The sequence below is a fragment of the Notolepis coatsorum genome (genome assembly GCF_963971535.1).
Source record: "Notolepis coatsorum genome assembly, chromosome: 3".
NCBI lineage: Eukaryota > Metazoa > Chordata > Actinopteri > Aulopiformes > Paralepididae > Notolepis > Notolepis coatsorum.
In genome coordinates, this window is record NC_140167.1 from 52,853,297 (window position 1) to 52,866,018 (window position 12,722).

The window sequence follows — 12,722 nt, forward strand, 5'->3', positions numbered from 1 at the left end:
GTGGGAGGCGCCAAACGTAAAAACTGAGCGCAAATGGCGGGTGGCGCTCTCTAATTTCGGTCCCTGAAAATAACGCTACTTGATTAAAAGGAGCAACACTATTGAGAAATGTAGTTAAGCTATGTGGCGTTGCCCCACGGAGCTCCTGTGCTCTCTGCTCTGTAGTAAAGCCAGCGGCCCGCCTCCCAACACGGACAGTGACTGACAAGGGGCACTGGTTCCGCCTCATTAAAACAAACGCGCAAATAGCAATTAATCGCGCCCGTCAAAATCATTGCATTAATTTTAATTATCGCGGCAATTAATCGATTTATTGCTTATCGCGGCAGGCCTAGCTGCAACCATGTTACAATTGTGCCGAACCGAGGTCGCTCACTGAGCTCATTCACCACCTTCTTGAGATCAAGTGTACAAAAGATCTAAGCAAATGAATAAAGGGAAGATGATTAAACAGAAGGATTTGTAGATATAGTAATAAATGATAATCGATTTGAATTATAAATTCATATTTGACCTTGACCTTATTATGGCCAAATCATACATCTATGGATAGGGAAACTGCTCCTCTTTCCAATGGCAGGGTTAAATCCGTATTTAGTCATTTCCTCTCGGTTTTACGATAAAAGAGATATAATTTGAAAAAAAAAACACATCCATGTGGGATGATTCGCGACGCGCCACTTTGCCGACTTCTAGGGTGTGCATGTCTTTTAATACAATATATGGATAGAATTAAAGCCCTATTTGTCAATTGCCCTTTCAGGTGACAAAATCCGTTCAGCGGTTCACGAGTTACATGCCGATATGTGAGGCGTGTGCCAAAGTAGAGCCATATGAAATCCGCGTTCACGGAATCGCGGACGGAATCGCGGAATTGACCAATAAAAATGGAATCAACTGCAAAACGTGGAATATTGCAGAATTTGGCCTAATCTGGACTGAAATTCCGTTTTTGGGTGGAACGCTTGGTGCACACGCGACCGGGGAGGCGGACGCTAGAGCGGGTTACACACAACACAGGCAGTCTCCCAAGCGTCTCGCTGCTTCGGTGTTTACATCGTCAAGAAGCTAATAAATTCCCCAATAAGCCCTCAATTCAGAGCAGAGCAGTATCCTAATGACTTTTATGCCTCCGGCGATAAGGTGTTTTGCTAATTCTGTCAACGTTCCGTTATGTAACGTTAGGACATGATCGCTTCTTGCTAAATCTAGTGCACCCATCCATTTGTTTAATGCAAACGAGTCATTATACACTGCCCTTTATAATCGAAATAAACTTAAATAGCTATGAAACGTTTTACAGTACATAGGACTATAGATGGAAATGATAGCTTCTTGCTAGATCTGGTTGATTGATTGAAAACTTTATTAACAGATTGCAGAATGGGTACAATACAGTACAGCTCAATACACACAATTGTTAAGGGGATGCAGACCAGAGAGAGACTTTCGTCTTGTTTACATCAGGGTCCCCCATTTTCAATTCATTTGTTTAATGCAAACGATTGTCATTATACACTGTCCTTTATAAACGAAATAAACTAAACTAAAGGTGCCTAAATTATGCATTACTATATTTCATCACAATAAAATAGATATAGCTATAGCTACTGACATTGTGATAATGTCAGTAGTAGCTAGCTGTATCTATTGTTTACACTTGAAATGTGTATTTTTATTTTGTCACAATATTATTTGAAAAGTATTGTGTAAAATGTAACTGTATTTCTGAGTTGCAGCACTTAAAAACATTAAATGGACTGTTATATCATATTCAATTGTAGACATTTATTCATTCCCACTTATTAGACACTATTTCTGGTGGTAAAATGAGCATAAAAAGCAAAATACAGAATTCTGAAATATTAAAACGGAAAAAACGGAATTTGGGAAAAAATTAAATGGAATTTGGAAAATAATAAAACGGATTTCATATGGCTCTACCAAAGTACACATTACCACCCCCGAACTCCGGGGGCTCTAGCTCAGTCAATAATTTGGCGATCTCGAAAAACTTTGAACAGGGTTGTAGCCAATGAGTGTGGCTTTCCAATGATACCCCATAATATGATAATTGGGGATCTAATACGGTCTCTATTGATCGATTCATGATGAAGAAAAGCACTCTTACGGCTTAACAGGTTAACAGCCAAGGGACACTGGTTTACCCATATTGAGTACTTTCGCCCTGCAGTATGTCAGAAAGAAATGTGGGTAAACTACTTAGGTGTGTGGCTTTAGAAAAGGCTGTTCTCTGACACAGTGTACGCTTGGGGAAACAGGAGGACGTATGGAAGGGGTCGCTGGTCATCTGCGGGTCGGTAAGTGATGTGTGCAGATGTTACGTTCGACCCCCCCCACGTCATTGGGGGGATGGTTGAGAGAATGACAGGGGGGGTCTAGATGGGCGGAAGGCTGAAAGAAGGAAGGAGATGGAGAGGTGAAAGGGGGGGGGGGGGTCTAGATAGGGGAGAAGGGGGTCTAGATGGGGGAGAAGGAAGTCCCAGCACCTGAATCATGCATGAGACTAAAGTAGTGTTGGTTTCTGATTTATTGCGTCCACCCTGACAGCCAGGCCTGGTGTACTAATGATCTCTGTTCCCGTCATACAGGACCTCGCTGGAACTAACACATAGTGTGTTCATACAGGACCTCGCTGGAACTAACACATAGTGTGTATGCAGTGGATATTGTCTGTATAGAAAATGGATACAGATCCCTGTAGATATTTTAATAAACTTTTATGCGTGCGCCTATAAAAACCTACCCTTCCTGAGCTAAACAATAAAAAAAATAATATAGCATATTCATTCCTTCTGCTGATGTAATGACTGTACTCAAATGTGCAACAGAAGCCATAACTCTAAGATACTCTGTATGCAGTGCTATGGGACAGTGTAATGCAGCAAAGTGTTTTTGACATAACAGTTTCTTTGTTGTGTGCTGCTGTCGACAACGATACAACTTCCCCTCGGGCTGCATTAATGCTTTTATCTTAAACAGGCGATGAATAGCCTTATATTTGGAGAGTTGTTAGGTTTTCTCTGCAGATTCCGAGCCATATGGACTAATCTCTGCAATGGAGGTGTGAAATAGCTTGTTTCATCCGTATGAATGGTGCAGTGTTGTGACGGGCCTCTGATGTAGGCGTTGCCATGGTGACTGCTCCGTATGTATGTGGAAGGGGGGGGGGGGGGGGGTGAGAGAAGAGACCAGTGTCATTGAAATGTGCTGCTGTCAGCACAAACGGGCAGGCAGAAATCAATGCTGGGAAGTCAGAGTAGACTGCAAGGGGACAAGAGGGTGTGTGTGTGTGTGTGTGTGCGTGTGTGCATGGGGGATGGGGTTGAAAATACACCCCCAGCTCCTCGTCTCCTGATGGGAGAGCAAGGTGAAATACATTGCCACTGAATGGCAGCCAAATAAATACAGCACAATTATCTCTGGCCAGTGTCAGGGTGGTTGTCATTGTGAAACCTTTGACACAGAAAATGTGTTGTTTCTTTAAATCCATATATCAGGTTATGTTATTGCCTACTTGACAAGGCCCATTCTTCTCTTGACAACTGCAGACTCTGGGTAATTTTTTAAATAAATGGCTGTAAAATGTGACCGTAGGACGACCCGTTTATGTGGGTGAGGGTCACGTTGTGTCACATTGTGCTCCACTGTAGTCCTCTGTCTCCTATGGGTTGTGTTGCAGTAATCAGGCAGAACTGTGCATTCATATGCTGAGAGTGCAGGTCTGCTACAGTGTGCAATCAATTACTCTCTCTCTCTCTTCATTCTCTATTTCTTTCTCTCCCTCTCTTTCTCTGTCATTCTCTCGTTTCTCTCTCTTTCTCCCCCTCTTTGTCTCTCTCTCATTCTCTCTCTCTCCTGTCTCTTTCTCTCCCCTCTCTCCCTCTATCTCTCCCCCTCTCTCTCTCTGCCTTATTCGTTGCCTTCCTCAGACATGTTTACACCTCAACAAACTCGACTCAATACTGCTGCAGCTGCTGGTACATTGAGATTAATCGCATATTTTTTTTCTTCCTGATCACTGTTTTTTTTTATTTGCCTATTCAGCAGCACTGTGAGAATACAGAGGAACGCCATTGACAATTTAGAGACAAATTAACTGAAATTATTCTTTCATCTCTTCCCTTGCAGATGACTCATCATGTTGAGCCCCACTACCAGGGAACCTCAACCACTTAAAGCTACAACCAGAGGGGCGGCACCGAGGAAAGGATAACAAGACTCGAGAACAAGGGGTTGTTCCCCTGTTAAAAACAATAGTCACCCTTCACAGAACCCAGAGGACCGCCGCACCACTGCCACGCAAATGTGGACCTCCCGAAACATTGTGATCAAATAACTTCACTTAATTGGAAACACAAGCAAGACAGGTAGGCTATATACAGAGGAGCTGTGTGGCCATGTCCGATCACAAGGACATGACCAACCGCCACCTGCGGCACAAGCTGCAGAGTCTGGGCAGACGGCTGGACGAGCTGGAGGAGGCCACCAACAAGCTGCAGAAGTCTGAGGACGAGCTGCTCGACCTGCAGGTCAGCACTGGGACATTTAGTTTCTCTTTTGACAATATTTAGTTTTTTTATGGTGTGACCTTCACAGCAAAATGGGAGTACTCTCACTAATCTCACTACAGTACACTAGTTTGTATTGCTAACTTGCCTTTAGTGTGAAATTTCATACAAATAAATAAACATACAAAAAAAAATACTTAAATATCATCTGTTTATGATCCATGCTGGTATATCTAAAAACTAAAAACACACTTCTTCTTTTTCTTTCAGAAGTCTTCTACTATCATGCACTCTTCCACTAATTAATCGTCCTTGTCTGTATTACTACCTACTATACTAATATGTCTTTACTACTACAGTATATGCACTCAACACTGCAGCACCCAAGTTTCAACACTGTTTTATGAACATTGTTACTCAGCTGAAAGAGTTGTACCCTTCCTGCTGACTTTTTGTAAGTCGCTTTGGATAAAAGTGTCAACTAAATGACTAAATGTAAAATGTAAATATCTTAAAATATATTATACCTGCTCACAGCCTAAATTTTATTTAATGTACCTTGTTCAGGTGTCATGATATGGGTGTGTGTGTGTGTGTAAGTGTGTAATAGACGTAGGTGTATTGATGTGGAGTTTTACAGTAAAGTAATTAATTGATGGCTGATTTCTATATCATCCAATGACCTGTATGCACTCACTTTGCAAAATCTGCACATCCATACATTGCATGCTCATCATGACTGGGAGAACCAGGCTGATCTAAAGAGCCGCCCTCTAGTCTAAGCTGTGTGCGCACGTGGAGAGCTCCAGAGACATGCCTAAACACCAACAAGAAGCGCCATCGGCTACATTGAACAATGTATTTAGTCTATACAGAACACATTGAAAATAATGAGACATCTCGCTAGATTGATTACGTTATGTTGACAGAATCCACTCATTGCCCAGAGTGTTTCCATTTAGGCCTACTCTATAGCTAACAATCCCGGTGGGTGGTAAAATAATGTCATCACTGCTCGTCACAACTGGGGTTTGTGGAGTAGCGATGGAGGACGAGGAGGCAGTAGAAGCGTCCATGGGTGTTTTAATAGATGACCAAGTCCAAAAAATACACTAATGCAGAGTGAACACTAATGGAAAACCTCATGCAGCAAACATTAAACACTTGACTATAGAAGACATCCAACAGGAGACAGCAATTATGTTGGCAGTGTCAACAGTAGACAATGTACACAGCTGTTTTCTATTCAGTCATTTTTAAGAAGCATGAGGGAGAGGGCGAGTGGATATAACTGTGCTTTTTGTGGGCTTTATGCATGATAAACTACTGCATGATATTACGGTGACTGCTGCAGGGTCCTAGTGGCCTACCGCTCAATGCTGTATCATTAAATACAGGCAGTTTAGACTCTAGTTGGAAGTTCTTCAGAAGAAAACTTTAGGAGTGAAGCGCATCTAAAATCATCTGTGATTGATGATAGGTTACTGTAATGATTTCATTTTCTTTTTTAAATGACTAATGCATTTGACTATGACTATATGACTATAGATTTCATTGATTTAAACTAGACTAAAACGAACAATAATCAAATGACTAAAATATGACAAACTAATGCATTTTAGTCAAATGACTAAGACTAAAACTAAATCAGCTGCCAAAACTAACACAGCAAACCACTCCTTTCCTCTGCAGGACAAAATCATCCAGGCAGAAGGCAGCAACTCCTCCCTGCTCTGCGACGTGGAGGCTCTGAGGAAACGCCTCCTCAAGATCCAGGGCAAGGACGAGGAGGTGCGCAAGGCAGAGGACCTCTGCCGCACAGTGAGGGAGAAGCTGGAAGAGGAGGAGACCCTGACGAAGGAACTGAAAGCGGAGACCGAACGTCTCCAGAGGAGGATGGCTGAACTGGAGAAACTGGAAGAGGCATTTGGGAAAAGCAAGACGGACTGCAGCCAACTGTGCCTCAGCCTCAACGAGGAAAAGAACCTGACGAAGAAGCTCTGGTCTGAGCTGGAGGCCCTCAGAGCCCGCATGAAGGAGGTGGAAGGGTCCGAAGCAAAGCTGGACAGGGCGGAGCAGGCTTTAGCTGGGGAACTGGAGAAGCTGAAGGGATTCACCCAGGCATTCGTGAGCGAGCGTAAGAGGCTCCTAGAAAAACAGAGGGAGGATGAGAAGATCATCCTGAAGCTGACGGAAAAACTGGAGCTCCAGAAGAACCGCCTCAGCACGGCAGCAGACCCTGATCGGGCCGATGTCATGAGGTCACGCATCGAAGATGAACTGGCCTCCACGGGGGTCCTCACCAGCAAGCTGGCCGGCCGCAAGAAGAGCCTGGACTACCTGAGGTTGACCGATGACAAAGTCGGTCTGAGGAACAAATCTGAGAATGAGAAGAACAACAGCCTAGAGAGCCCACCGGAGGAGGACAACAAAGTGAAGGAGCTGACCCAGGAGGTAGAGAGGCTGAAGAACCGTCTCAAACAGCTGGAGATTGTTGAAGAGGACCTGAAGAACTCTGAGTCTAAGAACGGAGAACTGCAGGAGAAGTTCCATATGGAACGGAACCGGGCCCGTCAACTCGGCGAGCAGGTGGAGCAGCTCAGAACACAACTCTGCGGAAATAGTGGAACTGGGAATGGGAGCCCCAACAGCCCGGCCAAGGTCCTGGAGAACGGCAAAGCTGAGAATGAAGAGATTAATGTCAGGGGAGGTTTCAGACAGGAAAAGCCCAAATACAGGTGTGCTGCTACTGTGTCAGAACCAAGCTCTCCCAAGCACAAGAGCCGAGAGCTCTCACCTCAGCACAGGAGAGAGACTAAGCTGAGGAGCAAAGAGCTGAGTCACTCTGAAGAGAGCTCCCCTAAAACTGTCAGGAGAGCCGTCAGTCCTGCACACAAGAGCCGGAGGACACCCAAAACCACAGCCGCCTCGACTGTATCCGACAACGGAGTGAGAGACACAGGAAGGGGAACAGAGGAGAAGATGAGGGGAGCCACTCCTAGTTCTGGGAGCACATCTTCTAGCGATGGTAAGAAGGTGTCCGTCCTCAGTCGCTACCCTCCAGCGGCCAACGATCAGAAGCCGCTGAGGGCAGGTCAGAAACAGGGCGAGGGAGAAAGCAAAAAGAGTCGAGTAGACAAGTTTTCCAAGCTGTACGTGGGCAGTGATAGTGAGTCAAACAACTCCGATGTTGTGCCCGAGACCTCCAGCAAAGTCAACAGTGTCTCTGCCCTGGAGAAGGACACTGCATCTGCATCGGACCAGGAGTCACTGGAGCAGGTTCAGGAATCTGTCCCCGTTCCTGTCCCCGTCCCCAGCCTCTCCAAAGCCAATGGATCCTTCACAGCCTACAGATCTCACATCACTCCACTGTTGCCTAATGACCCGGGGTCAGAAGGTCATTCTTCTGCATCTGAAACAGAATCTACTGGGTCAAGGCCCTCGGAACCTGAACCTGTGACTGAGGCATCTACTACAACAGTAAGCAGTAGGACTACAACTCCCAAGTGTCCTAGATCCTCCCGTGTCAATGACTCGCACTCAGAAGGTTCTTCCACCAGAAGCTCATTTGACGAGGAGCTCCATAACAGGCCACACTTAGCGGAGGGTGGCCCCTCAGGAATCGAGATGCGGCGAGTGTGCAGCCCGCGCGAGGCACTGAGGTCGAAAGCGGTCATCAAGCCTGCCATCGTCGAGATTGACAGGAAGGAAGTGATGATGTCAGAGCCTCCGACCGCCAATGGTAAACCCAAAATCTCCACTAAACCAATCCTGACCAGCACTAATAAGATGACCAGTAGTATCACCATCTATCCCAACGACCCGAGCTCTTCCAGAACCAGCAGCCGCAGCAGCAGTGTGTCCAGTGAGCCGGTGCCGAGAGAACGCCACACCTCCACCAGTAACATTGTCATAGGTATGTTGTTGTGTGATGTATGTGTAGGCATGCAGTAGTTCCAGGACGCGTCTATTCGAATACCAACCGGTTCGTGCGTTCGCGTTTTGCGCTCTGATTGGCCACTGACCTACGCTAGTTTTGCAGACGCCGGTATGAGCGTAGAAATAATGGGAGTGGAGAGCGAGCCTCGCACACATGCACTTTGAAATGGGTATCACAGTAGTACGCCCTACTGTAGAACATGACATATTAGCATGACATCTGATTTATTAATGCCAATACTAGGGACAAACGCAATTGGCACAAGTGTAAATCATGGATTAGTCACTCCGTTTTAACATCCGCCGACTTAGCTCACCTCGTTCATCTGCTGGCTGTTCAAATCACTCTTGGTTCAAGTTTTTGATTTTTTTTTACGTTTAATTAATTTATCCACTCTGTTTGGATGGTGTGTGTGTATATGTATGTATTGTGCTGTATAATGACAATACATTCGAAGCTGTCTGACGCGCCACTGTCGTGTCCATAGGCAGCGTAGCGATTTCAAAATTAGATTAGATTCAAAATGTATTGTCATTATACAGCACAATACATACATATACATACCGGTACACACCATCCAACCAGAGTGGATAAATTAATTAAACGTAAAAAAAAGAAAAAAAACTTGAACCAAGAGTGATTTGAACTTGTGACCATAGGCTCCACAGCCAGGAGACGAACGAGGTGAGCTAAGTCGGTGGATGTTAAAACTGAGTGACTAATCCATGATTTACACTTGTGCCAATTGCGTTTGTCCCTAGTATTGGCATTAATAAATCAGATGTCATGCTAATATGTCATGTTCTACAGTAGGGCGTACTACTGTGATACCAATTTCAAAGTGCGTGTGTGCGAGGCTCGCATTATTTCTATGCTCATACCGGCGTCGGCAAAACTAGCGTAGGTCAGTGGCCAATCAGAGCGCAAAACGCGAACGCGGAAGCACGAACCGGTTGGTATTCGAATAGACGCTTCCAGGACTGAGCTAAAACATCTCGAACAGGCTGAACTCGGTGGTGATTAATTGGCTTTTCTGTGTTTTTGACACTTCTTTTAATTTGTCATGTCCTTTTGTTGTGAACTGTTTTATATTTGACTCAATAATTGATACATATATGCGGTATAAATAGGTATAAATTGTGAAGCACACTGGCACTGCATTATGTCCGTTGCTCCTACTCGGTTTAGCACAGATAACATGTGGTTTGATGTGGTGCATCCCCAGGCCCCAGCAGTGAGCACCGGGGCAGCATCTCCGTCCCGTACGAGATCTCCATTCCCAAGAGCGAGATCACTCTCCGGCCCTGCCAGGACCAGGACTGCGGCGCCGAGGACCAGGAGGAGACGTCCAGGGTGGAGACCACCACTACCACCCGCCTCCGCTCCCAGCGAAGCAGCTTCAGCCTGCAGTCGGCGGACGCCACCTCGGCCGACTTCCACAACGACACGGAGTCGGGTTTCGAGAGCAGCAGCAGCAGCTCCACCACTACGGTCACAAGCTGGAGGAGCCACGTCCAGGACGACACTGTGCCAGATATGAGGAACGTGACTGTGAGGAGCACCTGGAGGAACCAGGGGGCCGCGTCGGTGGACGAGACCGGAAGTCGAGGAGGAGGAGGGTCAAGGATGTTGATGGACACTGGGTCAGAGGATGAGGGGGAAGCCGCCACCACATGGAGGGCGTACCGGGCGACTACCGTACTGGATGCGGAGGAAACGCTGAACAGCAGCGGGACAGGAGCTGGCGGGAACGCTGCGGCACAGAAAGGAGCCAAGCCATCGCCGGCAGAGGTGAGTGAATGAATGAGAACGAGAATGGGCTGCATGAAGGAATTCATTGACATTTCTCAAGCCCTGCCCACTTTTCTTGATCCTCCAATCACAACTGTTGCTATCAGATAGTACTGAGTTTGAGATAGATTTCCAATTAATAAGCAAATACAAATATCTAAAATTAATGAATTAACGAATTAATTGAATGACTTGAAATGGCCACTTTGCTGATTTTCAGCCTTAATCCTACCACTCAGTGATGAGAAGGACGCGTGATAATCGAAATATAACTCGCCAACGTGTTCTGTGTGCCTTTTCCTCAACTGCTTTCAACTGTAGTAAAAAAAATAGTTGAATGAATAGTGTCACGCGTGGCGTCATCCAGCGTGGCTGAGCTTGCGAGACACGGACTGTGTTCGGTCAGTTTTATGTCTGATTATCACACATCCTCACAACAGAACGATAGGATTCAAGTTGCCCTTTTTGAAAGAATAAATACACAGCCGAATGTGTGAATACAAATAGCACAAATAGATGACTTATATTAACTAATCACGCGTCTGTCCCTGTCCCAGGTGTACATGCGTAGGATCAACAGTGTGGTCACTAGCACCAGGGAGGTCCAGGAACCGGGGGTACGCCAGGGAAAGCAGGGAAAGTCCCCCTCCGTGGAAGCAGGGGGCCTGGGGAGGACCATACCTCACGAGCCAGTCACCTCTCAGTCCTGGAGCCGCTCATATATGCAAACCACGGTAGGCAGAGTGACTATAGGGGCTTGGGTCGTACCCCGCGGTAGGTAGAGCAGCTATAGTAGCTAGGGACGCACCCATACCACTAGGTAGAGCAGCTATAGTAGCTAGGGACGCATGGTAGGTAGAGCAACTATAGACCAAAAGCACAACTACTTTGACGTTTGTGTCATTCCGGGTAATTCTCGTTTGTTTTTGCGGCATTCACCATCATCTTTGTTTTCATTGTAGCTATGAATAAAACGTTCAAACGTGAAAACTACGGTGTTTAAGAACTAATGAGTCAGGTAATCATGAGTATATAATTCCAGTAGAGTCTGTCTGTTGTTTAGACTATTTTGGCTTCGTAACGTCATCCGCTCAACTCCACAGCGTTCTGTAGTGGTTACCATGGACACAAATAGAGATTAAATTGCATTAGGTACAGTCTTGTACCCATGAAATTGTTCTCGTTTTTGTCAAATGTAAAAACATAGATCTAATTTAATTAGGCTCAACTCTGCTCCCGTCAAATGTCAGACCAATTGAATAAGTGGAACCATATAAACCCTCTTAATAATTTGTCTGGAACCAGGTGGGTCTTAAAATGACCATGTGACTCCCCAGGCCTAGGGACGCATTGATACCACTTCTCCACTACAGATACCCATTCTGATTCTTATATTTTAAGCTAGTCGATACAGAGTACTGATCCAGTCCATTACTTTTACTCCACAGTATAAACTTGGACCACCAGTGTGGATTTATTCGACAAAAATTAGATATCATCATCCATGCTTTTTCCAACATGTTACTCAGTGAAGTATTGGGGACACTAAGATACCAGTACCCTATTTTAGTTTGGTACTGGTCCCATATCTGATACCAGTACCCTATGTCAGTTTGGTACCGATCCTCCTATCTGATCCCAGTGTCTGATTCCGGTGCATCTCATAATAATCTCATAATAATAGATAATAGGTTTTTCAACTATTTAGCCATTTAACTTGTCTATCAAGATTAGCTTATTTCACACGGAGCAAGTATATATAAAAAGGTTCATATAAAATATGTGATGGGGTAAAGTACAGTATGTGTAGTTGAAGTGAAAAATTGTTAAGTTGCACTTTTATTAATCCTTTTGGGGAGATTCGTCCTCTGCATTTGACCCGTCCTAACTACGTAGGAGCAGTGCGCAGGCACACAGCCCGGGGACCAACTGCAGTTGTAATGCCGGTACCTTGGTCAAGGGCAACGGCAGAATATACCCAGCATGCTTGTCTTTTGGTGTGGGAGGAAACCGGACTACCAGGCGATAGCCCACGCAAACACAGGGGGAGAACATGCAAACTCCACTGGGGTTTGAACCCGGGACCTTCTGTCTGTGAGATGACCGTGTGCCACCGTGCTATACCTTTAGACCTCTGACCCTGGAAACGGTAGATCCAGAGGAGATATGAGCCTCGTGAGCTCCCTGTGGTGTTCTTATCTGGCTTTGAAGATAAAACATTGGATGTTTTCTTCATCTTCTGACGGAAAAGTAATAAAAGAGAGAAAGAAAGAAAACACTTTTCAAGGGTCGCAGTGTTACAGCCAATTCAGCATGCCTTGGATGTTCAGTCTTCTGAGGAATGAAAAATACTCCCTTCAAACAAGAAGGATCAACAGAAGCTGGTGGAGAGTTTCTAGTTTCTATTCCTTCTCCGTTGTCCAAAGCACAGTCTGGTCATCGTTGCTACTTGGCATGGG

The 12,722-nt window shown here is 45.4% G+C and overlaps 1 protein-coding gene across 3 annotated transcripts in view; it reads left to right on the top strand.

Moving 5' to 3' along the window:
* The window catches only part of luzp1 (leucine zipper protein 1), a 103,060-nt gene that overhangs the window by 74,089 nt on the left and 16,249 nt on the right, over positions 1–12,722 (top strand). For 2 of the 3 annotated variants that reach the window (XM_084310675.1, XM_084310676.1), the window contains exons 3-6: positions 4,153–4,553; positions 6,225–8,448; positions 9,698–10,263; positions 10,821–10,997. In XM_084310675.1, coding sequence (XP_084166801.1) covers positions 4,422–4,553; positions 6,225–8,448; positions 9,698–10,263; positions 10,821–10,997 — 3,099 coding nt within the window. In that variant the 5' untranslated portion in view covers positions 4,153–4,421. The remainder of the gene's footprint in view (positions 1–4,152; positions 4,554–6,224; positions 8,449–9,697; positions 10,264–10,820; positions 10,998–12,722) is intronic. The other variant, XM_084310677.1, reaches the window with a different exon arrangement.